Source organism: Rhinatrema bivittatum, chromosome 2, assembly GCF_901001135.1.
Source record: "Rhinatrema bivittatum chromosome 2, aRhiBiv1.1, whole genome shotgun sequence".
Lineage (NCBI taxonomy): Eukaryota > Metazoa > Chordata > Amphibia > Gymnophiona > Rhinatrematidae > Rhinatrema > Rhinatrema bivittatum.
Window position 1 is genome coordinate 634,104,435 of NC_042616.1, and position 17,651 is coordinate 634,122,085.

At 41.6% G+C, this 17,651-nt stretch overlaps 1 protein-coding gene across 2 annotated transcripts in view; it reads right to left on the reverse strand.

Annotated features, from left to right (window-relative positions):
* Window positions 1-17,651, reverse strand: part of ATP6V1H (ATPase H+ transporting V1 subunit H) — a 323,801-nt gene that overhangs the window by 61,538 nt on the left and 244,612 nt on the right. For both annotated transcript variants that reach the window (XM_029591272.1, XM_029591273.1), the window contains one exon: window positions 6,801-6,914. In XM_029591272.1, coding sequence (XP_029447132.1) covers window positions 6,801-6,914 — 114 coding nt within the window. The remainder of the gene's footprint in view (window positions 1-6,800; window positions 6,915-17,651) is intronic.

Sequence of the window (17,651 nt, forward strand, 5' to 3'; positions counted from 1 at the left end):
GGGTGGGGAGGGGCAGGGCAGGAAGCGGGCCGGGACAGCACCATTAGACACTGTGCTGGGGATGCACGCGCTGGCAGCCAACCGGCGCACGGAAGATACTTCTGCTCCTCCAGAGCAGTAAGTATTGAAGTAAAAAATCAGGGGTTAGTTAGGATTAGTTTAGGGGTTAGGGAGGAGAGGGGAAAAGAGAGGAAGGGTAGATAGGGGTAAAGGAAAGTTCCTTCCCACTCCACTCCTTAATTGGAGCAGACTGGAAGGGAACTGGGCAAAGGCCCGATCGTATCGCCGCGCGTACTATAAGAAATTCCCCCCTCCCAATGCGGGTGAGTCGCAGGCCGCCTGCACATGTGCAGATGTTAAAATCCGATGTGCATGAGGACATCGTATTTTATAGCATGCGTGCACCGATGTGTGCATGTTATAAAATGATCGCGTCCATGTGCATATGCTCCTTTTAAAATCGACCCCTCAGTTCTTAAGATTTTCTCTCTCTCTTGGAAAATTTGGAATGATTATTTAAGATACATATAGTATGATTTCTGTAATGTCTGCATTTTGCAAGATGTAAACAAGGCCAGATCTGTCAAATGAACTGAAAGGTGGAAAATAAATAAATGAACATCTTCATCTGATTTAGCTTAAATACTGCTGAGCTTTATTGCATTCCTGTTTAAAACAATTTTAATTTTGTAGGGCAAATGTCTGCCCTAGTTATTGCAATTTATTATCTTTGTTGTCTTGTTTTTCCCTAAACCAAGTTGGATTTGTCTATGGAGTAAAATGATGGATTTTTATCTTTTAAGATAAAAAGCAGAAAAAATGAAAAATGAATGAATTCTTTGGCTCTGTCTTTATTAAGGAGGATGTTGAGAACATACCCACACCTGAAACACTCTTTGATGATGGTGATTCTGAGCAACTAAAGCAAATCCCTGTGATAATGGAAGATGTCATAGATCACATTGACAAACTAAAGCATAAGAAATAACCAGGACTAGGATAGCATCTGAAAGAACTCAAACATAAAACTGCAAACCTATTCCTAATAATCTGTAACCTATTGTTTAAAACAGCCACAATATCTGAAGACCAGAGGGTGGAGAATGTTATGCTAATTTTTAAAAAGAGTTTCAAGGGTGATTGTGAAAACTATAGACCAGTCAGCCATCGTCGATGCCAGGAAAATGATAGAAACTATTCTTAAAGATAATGGGGTAGATTTTAAAAAGGTGCATGCGGGTGTACTTGTGTGCGCGCACATTTACAACCGATTTTATAACTTGTGCAAGGGGGTTTTACATATATAAATGCACTTTACTCGAGTAAGCGGGCTTTTGAAAATTGCTACAATATATGCCATCAAATTGTCCATAGGATTTACTCATGTAAAGTGCACTTTACTCGTGCAAATGGCTTTTGACAATTGCCAAGATAGTATGTTACTTTTATGCATGCAACTCCTTTGAAAAATACATCCATAGGGATAAATAATCCCAACTACAGATACACAATATTGGGTTACATATTAGGAGTCAACACCCACAAAAAAAGAGAATAGCAGTGGTCAAAAAAAATAAATAAAATGTTAGGAATGATCCAGAAAACAATGGAGAATAAAATGGAGATTATCACATTGCCTCTGTATTGATCCATGGAGCGACTGCACCTTGAATGTTGTGTGCAATTCTGGTTACCCCATCTCAAAAAATGAGATACCAGAATTGGAAAATGTGTAGAGAAAGCAACTAAATGATAATGGAGATGGAATGGCTCCAATCTGATGAGAGGCTACACAAGTTAAGACTCTTCAGTTTGAAAAAGAGATACCTGAGAGGAGACAAAGTTTATAAAATCATGAGTGGGATGGAACAGGATAAAAAAGGACAGTTATTTTCCCTTTCAAATAATACTGAAGCAAGGGGACACGCCATGAAATTAATCAAAGAAAGCACATTTTCACTCAACACACAATCAAGCTGTGGAATCTGATGACAAAGAGAACATGGTCAAGGCAACTAGCATAGCAGGTTTTAAAAGAGATTGCCAACAAGCATAGCAGGTTTTAAAAGAGATTGCCAACAAGATCTGCCCCATACAGGAACGCACAATTGACATGTCTCAAAAACACAAACAACCCTGGTATACGCCAGAACTAAAAAATATGAAATCCAACTTAAAAAAGCTCGAAAGAGCGTGGCGCAAAGACCCCACCGCCACCCAATTAAATAAATTCAAAGCCTACATGCACTCTTACCGAGTAGCTATCGATAAAACCAAAAGAGACTTCCACTCACAACGCATACACCACCTACAATTCAATCCAAGAGCCCTATTCCAACTAGTAAACAACTTAACTAAACCATACACGCCAACCATACCAGACATAGACAATCAGACAAAATGTGAAGAACTAGCCTTATTCTTCGACAACAAAATCAACATCATGTCACGCTTCCCCACCAAACAAGCACTCAATGATACTACGCAACACCAATCTACTTCTAATCTCTCAACATTTGACACAACCTCATCTCTAGAAATTGAATCTATCCTTAAAAAAATCAGACCCTCTACACACCCAACAGATACCATCCCCACAAAACATCTCCTCTCCATCCCCGGGATCATCGCCAAGCCCATCTCAAACATCATAAACAAGTCCATTGAACTTGGCAATATCCCCAAAAACCTTAAGCATGCTATCGTGAAACCCATACTGAAAAAGCCCTCCCTAGACCCCTCTGATCTCACCAATTTCCGACCTATCTCAAACCTGCCACTAATTACAAAAGTCCTTGAGAAAGCTATAAACAAACAGCTATCAGATTACTTGGATGAAAACAACATCCTTTCCCCCTCACAGTTTGGCTTTCGCAAACACCATAGCACAGAGACCTTACTCATTTCTCTCTCCGACCAAATTCTGAGAGGTCTTGACAAAGGTCTCTCACACATCCTCATTCTCCTAGACATATCCGCTGCATTCGACACCATTAAACATCAAATCCTATTAGAACGTCTTAGCAGCATTGGTATCTCAGGCCTGGCTCTACAATGGTTCCACTCATACCTAGCTGAAAGACAATTTAGCGTACAAATGGGTAACTCAATCTCCAAACCCCACAACCTCGCTCAAGGAGTACCACAAGGTTCATCTCTTTCATCTACACTCTTCAATATATATCTCCTCCCTCTCTGCCATCTCCTTGCTAAACTTAACCTTCCGCACTTCATATATGCCGATGATGTGCAGATACTTATCCCGGTTAAAGACTCTATACACAAAGCCATTGAAACTTGGAAATCCGCCCTCTCTGAAATCAGCAGCCTCCTATCCAACAACTTTCTCGCCCTCAACGCTACTAAAACGGAACTCATCCTTATTTCACCCCCTAACATCTCCCCCACCCATCTTATGACCCCCCCCACACACACACAACAATAATCCCTCCACTAACATCACCTTCCCCACCCATGTACGAAGCCTCGGCGTATCCATTGACTGTCACCTTAATTGCAAGAAATTCATCAATAACACCCTTAAAGATTGCTTCTACAAACTACACACCCTTAAAAGACTCAAACCACTCTTACATCTCAGTGACTTCCGCACTATATTACAAGCACTCATCCTATCAAAAATAGATTACTGCAACTCCTTGCTTTTAGGCCTGCCTAAAAACACCATACAGCCTTTACAACTCCTCCAAAATGCAGCTGCCCGAATACTCACCAACACCCACAAAAATGATCACATAACCCCGGTACTCAAACATCTACATTGGTTACCCGTAGCATCTAGAATTACCTTCAAAGCCCTCACTTTAATACACAAATCTCTTCACAACCAGAACATGAACTGGTACAAAGAACACCTCTCCTTTCACAACAGCAATAGACCCACTAGAAAACAATATCTAGCAACATTACACGCCCCATCACCTAGGCTTACTAAACTTCGCACCACAAGCGAAAGGGCCCTCTCCCTAGCAGGTCCTTTACTCTGGAATAAACTACCTACCTCCCTCCGCCAAGAAACCTGCCCAAAAATATTCAGGCAAAACCTGAAAACCTGGTTCTTCAAACACTCATACACCTAACATGCACACAGTCACTAGCACCCCCCCTCCAACTCATTACCTCCCTCCTCTTCCCTCACCCCCCCCCCATCCTTTCCACCTCCTATCCACACCCTCTCCACTTCACCTGACACTCTCCCATCTCCCCTACACCCCTTAAAGTGAAATTACCAGGACAGCATATTGTATATTGTACATAAGAACTTGTTTTTCCCAAACACGTGTTTATATGCCGCCTACAAATGTTGATATCCTTCCTATTTACCAGAATTTCTTTTTCCCCCCCCCCCCCCCCCGATTAGATGGATAACCTCTATCATGCATACCACTTAGTTAATTATTTATTGCATATTCTACTCTGTTAATTGTATGTTTTTTAATGATCCTTGTATATTCTACTCTGTTAATTGTATGTTTTTTAATGTTCCTTATATAATTATGATAATTGTAAAGCCTGTTGCTCAGTTCTGTTCTCTGTAAACCGACGAGATGTTCCCAACGTTCGTCGGTATATAAAAGCTATTAAATAATAATAATAATAATAATCATAGACAAGTTCCTGGAGGAAAAGTCTATAAAAAAGTATTATTCAGCTCAGTTTGGGAGAGTTACTGCTTATCCCTGAGAGTGAGCAACAAGGAATGGAGGGGGGAATGAAGAAATAGGATTTACATCCAGCCAACATCTAACAAGGCATTGATCTGAGAAGTATGAGTATACAAACATCGGGATAACTTGCTTGATACGACGGTTACTACCCTCAAACATTAAGCCTTATTCTTCACTTTGATACAGCTCCAACACTGCTCTCTGTATCAATGGCGGGGGTGGAAGGAAATTAGAATCAAAAAGCTACCAATAAGGACCCTGAACTCAGCGGTCGGAGTAACAGATAAGTATGAAAAAATAAGTGTGAAAGCTTGCTGGGCAGACTGGTCTTTTTCTGCTGTCATTTCTATGTTTCTATCTTTGGGACCTGCTAGGTCATGGGACCCAGACTGGCCATTTTCAGAGACAGCATGCTGGGCTTGATGGACCTCTGATCTGACTCAGCATGGTATTTCTCAAGTTCTCTATTTGTTCATTCTCATACCCTACTGAATTTCCTTTGCTTACCCTCGTGCTCTTCTGCAGTGATTTCTGCTGATCTATGGAGCCAGATACCAAGTAATGAATTACAAACATTAAGATCGCGAAATACCTTCTAGGTGAAATATTTTCACCTAAAAATGCTTCCAATAAAATATAGATGAACTCTGTTTTACTTCCTCCTAATCCCACTTTTTGCCAATAGTCTGTCACTATGCAAGCTTTGCCCCAAGTCAATCATTTTAGCAAAAGCTTCAGAAGTCTCATCATGCTCTTTGCCTGCTCCTGAATAATGAAAGCTAAGCTACATACTGTATACTCAATATTTCCACACTCCAGGATATATTTTTACATGCGACTTTTATCCATATTACCATATTCACAACCATACTTGCATATTCTAAGACATTGCACCTTCACACTGATAGACTCAAAACAGAGGCTCAACAGATTCACTCATTTACTTGTGCTCTGTGTAGCAAAATCTTGGTGGGGAGTGATCACAGAACAGCTGCTCCTTTAAGAGCCACAGTCAAGGATCCTACCAAGTATTCTCTTCAAGAGAGTTCAAATCCTGGTCTCTCTCTTCACTTGCATTTATCAAGGGAAAGGGGAGAGTACTGTGCTTATGAAAGCTGGATAAACAAGTTTTCTAGATTCTGTAGGAAGTTATATAGATCTTGCACATGAATGCATGCACACTAGGGCAACAATTGGATCCATGTTATCTAGACAAGTTGGAGGGTATTAAATAACCAAGACTGATCTAAGTCTCTCTCCAGAAACTGGGTTACATGGCAGATCTGCTTAGCATGTATATATAATCATACACACAGTCTTAACATAACACAATTACCATATACCAAACTAAATATTTCATGCAAAAACAGAAATAAAGTTGGATTTCATTCAACCTTTACTGAGAAATGATTTTAAAGTTTTAAATGCCTGAAATTAACTGCATCATGCCATAAGTTTTCATCTGGATTGATTGGCTTGCTTCCAGAATTTTATAACACATATATTAGTGGAAAAACATCTCTGGCACACATAGTAAAATTAATGCTGGAAAAAAATTATGTAAGGATTCAAGGCAGCACTGACAGCATATGAACAATGAACCACTTTTCCATGGTGCATACTAGTGTTTAAACATTATTACAAAAGCGACTCGTATTCCACTCAACTTTTGCTGGTCAAATTATCTACAGTAACTGTTTGATGTCTGAAAGCCTTTTTTAGCACTATAAACAGCAATGCCTTAGGCATTATCTGCTTTATTTTCCCTTTCTTATTTTTTTTGCTTCTACAGAGCCAGCATAAATCTTAAATTAAAAAAAAAAAACCTCTGTCATAATAATCACCATAATTTTCTAGCCGTAGCCTATTGTGATGAACTTATACCAAGGCTGCCTGCATTCTTGTTATTTAAAAAGGCTGTCACCCATTCAGGATTCTGCATCAATCATTGGACCTTATTCAAAACTGACTCTTACTCCATTCTGTACATCTTTATTGAATAAAGCCGACTGTGTAGTGCGCATTTCAAAATCATTAAATGAAGAAAAGAAAAGCAAGCTCATAAAACACAAAAATATATTTATATATTTCAAACTCAGAACTACCACATACCAATTATGGACCATCAACTTCTGTACTGCTAACAGTGCATTGTAGCGAACCTGCTGGTCTTCATGATGCATGTGGTTCATTACCAGCTGCTTCCCACCGAGCTGCTCAATCACTCTGAAAAAGAAAGATGCACTATTGACCACCTTCCTTGTGGACAGCACATTTATCTGCTCTTTAAACGTCCCTAATGGAATGCTTTTTGCTGAAGTGATTTTTTTCAGAAGCCTAAATTATACCACATATAAAAGTAATTTTATTTCAAGAAATCCAACTTTCTGAGGATTTATCTCAGTTTACCTTGCATTAACATTCTTCCAATCTTGAAATCTTTAAAAGGCCATTTAACCTCTTTGGCGCCAGACCCCTGAAAAACTCAGTCAATGGGACTTGCACTATTACCAGAGATTAAACCCTTATCTTACACTCCATCTCGGAGTTCAGGGCATTAGTAAAGCTTGGCACAGTATTTTCTTTCTGGAAATGGCATACACAATATGGTTAGAAGTAGGAATGAGATGGGAAAATATAACAAAGACAGTCATGTAAGAGGGACAAAATTTTAATTCTCTTCTTACATTCAAATGGTTTGACCATAACTAACTCATGAGACAAGGGATTTCGAGCTGTTATACATATATGTGCACACATTTATCTGAACAATTACATGTGACTCATAACATCAAGACGTCTCTAATACAATTCTGCCACATCTTATCTCAACCACAAAATCTGGGGCAACCTGGCTATTTAAATGAGCTACGTTGAATGCAAATAAGCTCATTAATATGGAAATCATTTACAAATCAAACAGCACAGCTTACCTTCAAGTTCACAAGCCACATTATTTGATGAAATTTAACTGCACATCAAAAGGTACAGTTATAATGTTACCCCAGGACATCAGGTGGCTAACGCACATCCCAGTGCTTCCAGGGTCTTTCCTTAAAGGGGCCATGCGGCTCCAGCCTCCCATCCCAGGCCAGCGCAGCAAAACCACCTCTCTCACCCTCAACCCCCTCGATTTATTTTATTTATCTAAGAAATTTATATTCCACCAATCCACAAACCTTGGTGGATTTCAATTCTACATACACAATCATAGATTGACAAACAATTTAACAACATACACTACACCCCGAGGCAGCAAAAGTGTAATAAAAAATACAAATAAATGTGGCCCACTGGCGGCTCCAGAAACTAAACTCCACTCTCTTGGTTTACAAAACCTTACCCCTCACCCTCTCCCAGACCGCAGTGGTGTGGCCAGATCACCTACAGGGCTCCAGCAGCTCCATTTCTAAACTGGCACCTGTCAGCCTCAAGCACAAATTTGCCCTTAACTCACGATAGAGGCCCCTTTGAAAGATGGCAGCCCCAGGATGGATGGCAGCAATTGTGCAGTGCCGTGGTGTATTACTCTCAGGGATATTTTACCGCCGGGACAAATACCACAGGATTCACTTAACCTGCGGCACTCTATATTTATGCCTCCAGTGAAAATACCATAGCTTACTAATTCTCCCCCATATGCGTTGTGGGTTTCTGTGTGCGTATCTGATCCCCATTTATAATTTTGAAATGGCTACACCTTAGCTGCACCAAACTTTGCGTGGATTAGGTGCTTGTTGGGACTTTTCTAGTTTTGAAACTTGACAAATAATTTCAGGGAGGGCAAGAGGAGGTCAAAGTTGGCACATATGCCCTAGGAAGCACATGGGGGTGGGGGTGGGGCTGAACGGACGCTATCTGGAGTGTCTCACCTTCTACTGGCATCTCTTATTGATGTCTTTTCCCTAGAATTCCATCCATTTTACCAATGTTATCTTTTCTTTCCTTTATTCTTTTCACTTTTTCCTTCTCAATTCCTGTCCTCCACAATTCCCTGCTGACACCTTTAAGTCAGCTTATTTACCTGCTTCCTTTTCTCCATCTCGAAGTTGTATTTTCCCCATATTACTTACTCTTCTTTACATCTCTGCTTTTGTTTGCTTTTACTTTTTTTGGGGTAAATCACCTGATTGCTCTTTTTTCTGCCTCTTCACTCCCAACTCTTCCTCTGCCTTCTATTTATTTCTTTCACTCCCTTACTTTTATTTCTCTATCTGGTTTTTTCTGTCATTTCTCCATTTTTTTTTAAATCTATTTCCCCTGGTCAGGACTTAGGTACACAACACTCCAATTTTGTTTTTCTCTGCTCTGAAGTACTCCTCACTTAGTCAAGTCTGCAATGCCTGCTGCCAAATCTGCCTGTGGGGAAGAAATCCAGATGCCAGGCAGTCAATGGTCATCACAGTAACTGATGTCAGGGGCAGCGGAAAGCCTTTTTGGTTGGGGGGGGGGGGTAGGTGGGAGGGAAGGGGCAAGCAGTCAAGCACGCTCCACCACCAGCTCCTACTGCCAACTTATTTTCTTCTCTTTACTGTTAACATATTATTTGTGTGATTCATAGAGTGTAATTCATTCTCGGGCCATCCAATAAAAAGCTTGATGCTAGAAAACCAGACAAAGCAGTAAAGAAGAAAATGCAACAATTCTGTATTATGTACAGAGCGAAAGAAGATCAGATGTAATCAGGAGACCAAGAAAATGTGGTTTAAAGAAACAGAAACAGTCCAAATTGTTTGAACACCACTCTCCTGATTAAAAAGAACTTCCAAGCTCACCTCGATAAGCTGCCTGAATATATAACACTGTACAAGCTCAAAAAGGAAACTTTTTTTGACACAATGCAAATATTAAGGAAGGTGCGGGGGGGGGGGGTGTGGAAGGAAAGTTCCCTCCGAGGCCGCTCTGATTTCGGAGCAGCCTCGGAGGAAAAGGAGGTAGGCTGCGCGGCTCGACGCGCGCAGGCTGCTGATTTTGGGCAGCCTTGCACGCGCCGACCCCGGATTTTAATGGCAATGCGCGTATCTACTAAAATCCCGTGAACAAAACTACACGTGTGCGCAAATTTCTAAAATCTACCCCTAAGTGTTTAAATTTTGATTATTTAGCCTACTATTTAGTTTCCTATGTTAATTATTTATATTATCAAACAATGTATTTACTTCCATTCTTCTTTGAAAATGCAAATACATTTTAAATGATTATTTGCTAACTACTATAAACCAATTTGATCTGCTTGCATGAAAGGTTGGTATATAAGAATTATTAAATAAAATAAATAAAATGTCACAGAAACACTGCTTAAGAATTATTAGTCATTAATCAGTCAGGTTATCAACTGTATTCCTGCTACACAGAAAATTACCATACATTACCATAAACCAAACAAAGACAAATCTGCCCTTATGGCTACGTAGGTTTTGTGTTCTGTAGTTACCAACTCATTGAAGCTATGATGTCAGTCCTGGTTATGTCAAAATTATGATGCAGTGCTCCTGTGACATCTTGGGTATCTGGAATTATAAAGGTCTGGAAATTCCTAGCTGGTCTTCATTTGACTGAAGTACAGTGTGTAGAAATGTGGCCCCAGTCGCTTGGACTTTCCCTGAGGTTCTTGGGAAAGCCTCTGAATCAGCTTGTTTCTGTCGGCTCCCCTCCCGCTCTTGAGTGGGAGGATCCAGGACTACAAAATCGCCGTGGTCTAGCGAGGACGCTGCCGCTTGGACTATCCCTGAAGTTCTTGGGTAAGCCTCTCAATCAGCTTGTTTCTGTCGGCTCCCCTCCCGCTCCTGAGTACGAGAAGCAAGGACTACAAAATCACCGTGGTCTAGCGAGGACGCTGCCGCTTGGACTTTCCCTGAGGTTCTTGGGAAAGCCTCTCAATCAGCTTGTTTCTGTCGGCTCCCCTCCCGCTCTTGAGTGGGAGGATCCAGGACTACAAAATCACCGTGGTCTAGCGAGGACGCTGCCGCTTGGACTATCCCTGAAGTTCTTGGGTAAGCCTCTCAATCAGCTTGTTTCTGTCGGCTCCCCTCCCGCTCTTGAGTGGGAGGAACCAGGACTACAAGATCGCCGTGGTCTAGCGAGGACGCTGCCGCTTGGACTTTCCCTGAGGTTATTGGGTAAGCCTCTCAATCAGCTTGTTTCTGTCGGCTCCCCTCCCGCTCTTGAGTGGGAGGAACCAGGACTACAAAATAGCCACGGTCTAGCGAGGACGCTGCCGCTTGGACTTTCCCTGAGGTTCTTGGGTAAGCCTCTCAATCAGCTTGTTTCTGTCGGCTCCCCTCCCGCTCTTGAGTGGGAGGAACCAGGACTACAAAATCGCCGTGGTCTAGCGAGGACGCTGCCGCTTGGACTTTCCCTGAGGTTCTTGGGTAAGCCTCTCAATCAGCTTGTTTCTGTCGGCTCCCCTCCCGCTCTTGAGTGGGAGGAACCAGGACTACAAAATCGCCGTGGTCTAGCGAGGACGCTGCCGCTTGGACTTTCCCTGAGGTTATTGGGTAAGCCTCTCAATCAGCTTGTTTCTGTCAGCTCCCCTCCCGCTCTTGAGTGGGAGGAACCAGGACTACAAAATCGCCGTGGTCTAGCGAGGACGCTGCCGCTTGGACTTTCCCTGAGGTTTTTGGGTAAGCCTCTCAATCAGCTTGTTTCTGTCGGCTCCCCTCCCGCTCTTGAGTGGGAGGAACCAGAACTACAAGATCGCCGTGGTCTAGCGAGGACGCTGCCGCTTGGACTTTCCCTGAGGTTTTTGGGTAAGCCTCTCAATCAGCTTGTTTCTGTCGGCTCCCCTCCCGCTCTTGAGTGGGAGGAACCAGGACTACAAAATCGCCGTGGTCTAGCGAGGACGCTGCCGCTTGGACTATCCCTGAAGTTCTTGGGTAAGCCTCTCAATCAGCTTGTTTCTGTCGGCTCCCCTCCCGCTCTTGAGTGCGAGCAGCAAGGACTACAAAATCGCCACGGTCTAGCGAGGACCCTGCCGCTAGGACTTTCCCTGAGGTTCTTAAGTACGCCTCCCAATCAGCTTGTTTCTGTCGGCTCCCCTCCCGCTCCTGAGTGGAAGGAGCCAGGACTACAAAATTGCCGCCGTCTAGCGAGAACGCTGCCGCTTGCAAGTTGTAGAGCAAAAAATGGAGACTTGCGACACTCTGATGGAAGAATTTAAGCCAAGACTGGAAACAGTGGAGGCTGGTGTAGTGAAATCCCAAGAATGCAATGCAAAAATTGTTAAAGACATTAATAATGTGGTATCACGAAGGTTGGAGTACTTAGAGAATTACTGAAGACATTTAAACCTGAGGTTTTTAAATTCCCCTAAGATTTTTGGTGAGCTCCCCTATATCACACTTAAGAAATATTTCATCGAAGTTTTGAAATTTCAAGAAGGAGAACTCCCTTCAGTGAAGAAGTTGTATTATCTTCCTGTATCTGCAAGAAATAGAGATATGCTACAAAAAAGTGTGAATAAAGGGAACTCGACCAAGTTTCTGGAGGATTCTACTGTTAAATTCTATGAATGTGCCACATTAATGGTTTCTTTTATTTCTGAAAAAGATGTTACTGAAATAATGAAAAGATATTTTAGAAATATTGATCTTTCCTTTTGGGGAGTACAGATACGTGCTTTTCCAGATTTTGCTCCTGTCACGCAAGACAGGAGACAAGAATTTCTTGCATTGAGATCTCAAGTAATTGCATTAGGGTTTTCATATGTTTTAAAACACCCTTGTAAATGTGTCGTAAAATCACCAAAGGAATGTTTCATTTTCTACTACCCTGAGCAGTTAAAATCTTTCATTAATGCTAGGAGGGTAAATTGTTACCTCTGTTCTAAAACCTTAGAGAAAGGATCATAGTATAAATGAATGCCTTTTTCTACGTTAAGCTTAATACGTGCATGTTTTTTCAGTGAGTTACTCCCTTTATTTTCTGCCTCCTCTGACAAGTTTCTTTATAGGGGAATGCAAATATGGATTAGTTGAAGATGTTAAGTTTTTGTAACAGTATTGCTTGAATATTGTATTTTCATTTTCTGTAAGTGAGTTTTGACTTGCTGTAAAGCTTAAAATTGATAAAAAATAAAATTTAAAAAAAAATCTTACTGTCCATATGAGGACAATAATTAAAGCTATTTCTGTGGTTAAAACAGTTTTATCCTTGTCAAAGGGCTTTTGGATTATTTTCTCCCTGCCTATACATGGATAAAAGTACTCACGTACATCAGCAATGCGGGTTCTTTTCCACGTGTGTTTGGCAACGTTCCTGGGGCAGGCTTTGATATTATTTTGCCTTGAAAAGGTATCTGCATCAAAAACAGGTGCAAATATGGACGTGCACTTTTCTGTGGAGCAATAAAGCAAAACTACTCACGTAGTTTTGTTTTGATGATTCCAGTTATTCCTGCAGGTAAAAACTAACACTGACGTTTGCTGAAATGCAGGCAGAATGATTATTGCCTCCTAAGAAGCCATTTACACAAAGGCTAAGTTGTATGAAAATTACCCTCGATGATTCTGGATAAAATATGTGTGTGTTGCATTCACGAAATGCAAACTTCTAGCCAGATTAAGGGGAGGTATTTCCCCGAGTGTGTTTGGGCGGGAGAGAAGAATAATACATACAGACTGTATTCTGTGTCAACAAGCAGGGCTGAATTAACCATGCCATGTGGGTGATGTCATTCAACGGTGCTGAACGGACCCATCTCTCTAGCTCAGTAAAAATGTATTACATTCTTGCACAGGGGTTCTCATGCATGCACTGCCTCGTAAGCCCCTCAGTTTTTTAATTTCTGAGCTTCCACATGGATGTTTGCTTTCTCTCTTACATTTCTCTACGGTCTTTTGACATTGCTTCTTTTGTTAAAGTTTTTCTTCACTGCCTCACCAGCCCCTCAAACAGCAAGTGCTACTAAAAACAAAACAAAACAAAAAAAAAAAGACATTTCTTTTTTACAAATCAATAGCATTATGTCAGTTCCAAAAAGGGGATGGTCAACGGCTTCAAAGATTGTATCTGTGTGTGCAAGATGTCCATCATAGATGGCCACGACATTTACTTTAGTGGCCAGTGACAAGGAGATCGCTTTCAGCCTCTCCTTTCCAGGATGGGGGATTTTTTTCCACAGGCAGGAACCCCACCTTCACATTGAGGGAGCTCCTATCAGACTTGCCAGCCCTCCTCTATCGAATAAACCATCCCCTAATACAAGGGAATCCAGGCAGCTGGCAGGGAGTAGCCAATTCAGACTCCCCCCCCCCCCAACACACACACACACTCCCTGGGAGATTTCCCCTCTAAGGCGACTGATCTCCAACTTCTTCATTGTGGTCCTGGGATAGCATCCCTTCACTGACATTCTGAGAAGAGGTCTGATCTTTCTTACTCCAGATTTCTGGAGACCTTGGGGAAAGGTCATTGTAATTAATGTTTGGAGGGACAAGGATCCATGCATGGAGGATATTGGTGTACTTCAGATCTTGGAAACCCTTTCAGAGACAGCAACAATCCCAATATATCAAATTATCCAAGACTTGCAAATGAGAATATGGGATAATCCAGTCTCCTGGAATATAGACAGGGTCCTTCATTTTCAGTTTAAACTCTTTTTCACCCATAAATACCCGGATTTTTCCCAAAGGTGACAATCTATTTAAACCAATATGCACCCTACTTTTAGGTTGATTAAAAGCTGCTTCAGATCTGCAGATTCAGCATTTTAAGGCCTCCAATCACTGCTGGAAGCCAGTATGAGTCAAAGCTCATGTAGTGTTTCAAGTCTCAGTCCTCACTCCCTAAGCAGCCAAAGTGCCTGCTGTCTGGTGCTGCAAATGCATTTGAAGCAGGCCTTGTCCACGAGTAGCACTTCCCGGCAGCCTTCCTGGCAAGACACATAAAAGCAGACATGTATTGCTGCAGAGCACAGGAGTGTCAGTGAACAAAGCATGCTGCTGAAGGTGAGAGGAGAAGCCTGCCAACACTGGTAAATGCTGTTGCAGAGTGGGGAGTGGGGGGGTAGAGGGAGATTCTCAGCAGATATAGGAGAGAGTGAGGGACAGGTTAGGCAGAGGGTGTGAGTAGAGATGGGGGATGTTGCTGAGTGCTTAATATTTTATTGTCCTGGCTTCTGTTCACCAAATTAAACTCCAATATTTACCCAGAAAAATGAGTACTTTTTTCAACTGATTTCCTCCCATTTTTGTTCTTCTCGTAATAAAACTTGATAAACTCCCAGAAAAAAATAAAAAACAAGAAAAACCGAAAATGTTGGTCCCTAATTAAAGAATTCAGCAGCCACTGGATTTTGGGGCAATCCAGCTGCCACACCAGTCCGTAGCAGTAGAATATACAATACAGTGGGTGTACAATTCTGTTGCGATGGAAAAGGTACAGAGAAGGGCAACCAAAATGATAAAGGGAATGGAATAGGCGCCGGCGAGCGGGGAGGCCACCCTCCATCCTGGGCCCCCGCGAGAACTGAACACCAAACTGAATGGCAGGGGGAAAAAAGATACGAAACCAACAGCAGGAGGTGAGGGAAATGAATGACTGCGATGCGATGTGTGACCACGCCCCCCCCTGACGTCACTGGGAGCCCCGGCGACAGTTGAAGAGAGCCTCCCCATCAGGCGCCGGCGAGCGGGGAGGCCACCCTCCATCCTCGCGAGAACTGAACACCAAGCTGAATGGCAGGGGGAAAAAAAGATACGGAACCAACAGCAGGAGGTGAGGGAAATGAATGACTGCGATGCGATGTGTGACCACGCCCCCCCCCCGATGTCACTGGGAGCCCCGGCGACGGTTGAAGAGCGCCTCACCATCAGGCGCCGAAGGGGCGCGACAAAGGGGTTCTCCCCTTTGTGCACCCCTTCGTGCAACCCTTGTGCTTCTAAAAAAAAAAATCTTTTATATTTTTCTGTAATTTAACCTTTATTCCAATTCTTTACCTTTTCTTTTCGCTTGTTAACAATTTTAATTAGAAATGTTCATTGTATTAGACTATGGAAATTTATTTCCTGCTATTCTGTTTAATGTAAACCGGTATGATTTACATCGAATGTAAGAATGTCGGTATATAAAAATTATAAATAAATAAATAAATAAATAGCTCCCACATGAGGAAAGACTAAAGAGGTTAGGATTCTTCAGCTTGGAGAAGAGATGACTGAGGGGTATTATGATAGAGTTATTTATTAAAATCTTGAAAGGTCTAGAGCAAGTAAATGTGAATCGGTTATTTACTCTTTCGGATAATAAAAGGACTAGGGGGCACTCCATGAAATTAGCAGGTGGCACATTTAAAACTAATCAGAGAAAGTTCTTTTTTACTCAACGCATAATCAAACTCTGGAATTTGTTGCCAGAGGATGTGGTTAGTGCAGTTAGTATAGCTGTGTTTAAAAAAGGATTGGATAGGTTCTTGGAGGAGAAGTCGATTACCTGATATTAATTAAGTTGACTTAGAAAATAACCACTGCTATTACTAGCAACGGTAACATGGAATAGACATAGTTTTTGGGTACTTGCCAGGTTCTTATGGCCTGGATTGTCCACTGTTGGAAACAGGATGCTGGGCTTGATGGACCCTTGGTCTGACCCAGTATGGCATATTCTTATGTTCTTAAGAAGAGCCATATTTTTTCTAACATCTCTCATAGGAAGGATACCAAACTTCTGTACTCTTTTGGGAAGAAAGTCTTCCAAAGCTCTATGCTGAACACTTGCATTGCGGCCCATCAACTTTAAAGTACAATATTTACATGACTGCATCAAGATGAAGCCCCTTGTAACTTCCTTGGACGGGGAGGAAGGGGATTTCGCTAGGCACTAAGAGATTTCATAACATGTGCTTCTTTGTGGAGACAGCAGTTGGTTGTGCAGTTCTCGTTACTCGTTGTATATATTGTAATTGTGGCACATGGCTAGCTTTTGATCACAAAATGGTGAGAGAAGACATCCTTCTTATTATCTACCTTTCTTCATCTGTTGCTGATCGGTTTTATTTTTGTTGAATATGTTTCTACAATAATAAGGCACCATAAAAAGTGAATATTAGCTGGGGCACAGTGATGGAACAATGGCATGTGGATAGTATTGCACATTTCTGATCGAGCTGCTGCTTGCAGCATGCTTCAGGACAACTATTAATCTGTAGGTATAACTGCATTTAGCATTTCACATTTGGTTTTTACACCGCTATCTCATCGAGACACTGGAAATTCAACAGGTCATGGATCTCATGGAGAGAAGAAATCACCTCAGTATTGGAGAAACAGATATTTGCACTCAAGCCAAGGAGCTGGGACAGTTCAATTTTCATCTTGCTTTTGGGATATTAAGAGTTGAGTGTTTTGTTCGTGAGTGAATGGTTGAGATTGATATGTTTGTATGGTAGTGAATGTTCTGGTATGCATGGTTGTTTCTGATCCTGCTGGCAATCGCTGGTTGCTTTTTTGACTGTTTGCTTTCTACAGACAACATAACAAATGTTTTGTTCTGTGTTTCTTTTGGAGGGGAGACCCAGGCTGGGGGCCCTCTCTTCTTGCAGTTAAGAGTTATATTTCCCAAATTCACCCTTAATATTTTTTGTTTAAATGGCTGATATGACGTTGTGCTCCCTTAGTATAGATGGATTGCATTCACCCACTAAAAGGAAAAAAGTATTGAATGAATTAAGAAGAAATAAAATTGATATTGCCTTTTTACAGGAAACTCTCCTAGATGATGTTGAGCATATTAAACGTGAGAGAATGGGTGGGCCACTGTTTTTTTTTTTCTTCTTTTTCTTGTTAAAGGGGATCGGCCACTTTGTTGCATGAACATTTACTATTTGAATTCGAACATCAGCTTAAAGATCCAGAAGGTTGTTTCATTATTATTTTAGGAGTCCTGTTTGTAGTAAAAGTGCTTTTGGCTAATATATACAGTATCTGCCAAACTACTATTCTCACATTTTTTTTTCACTTTCAT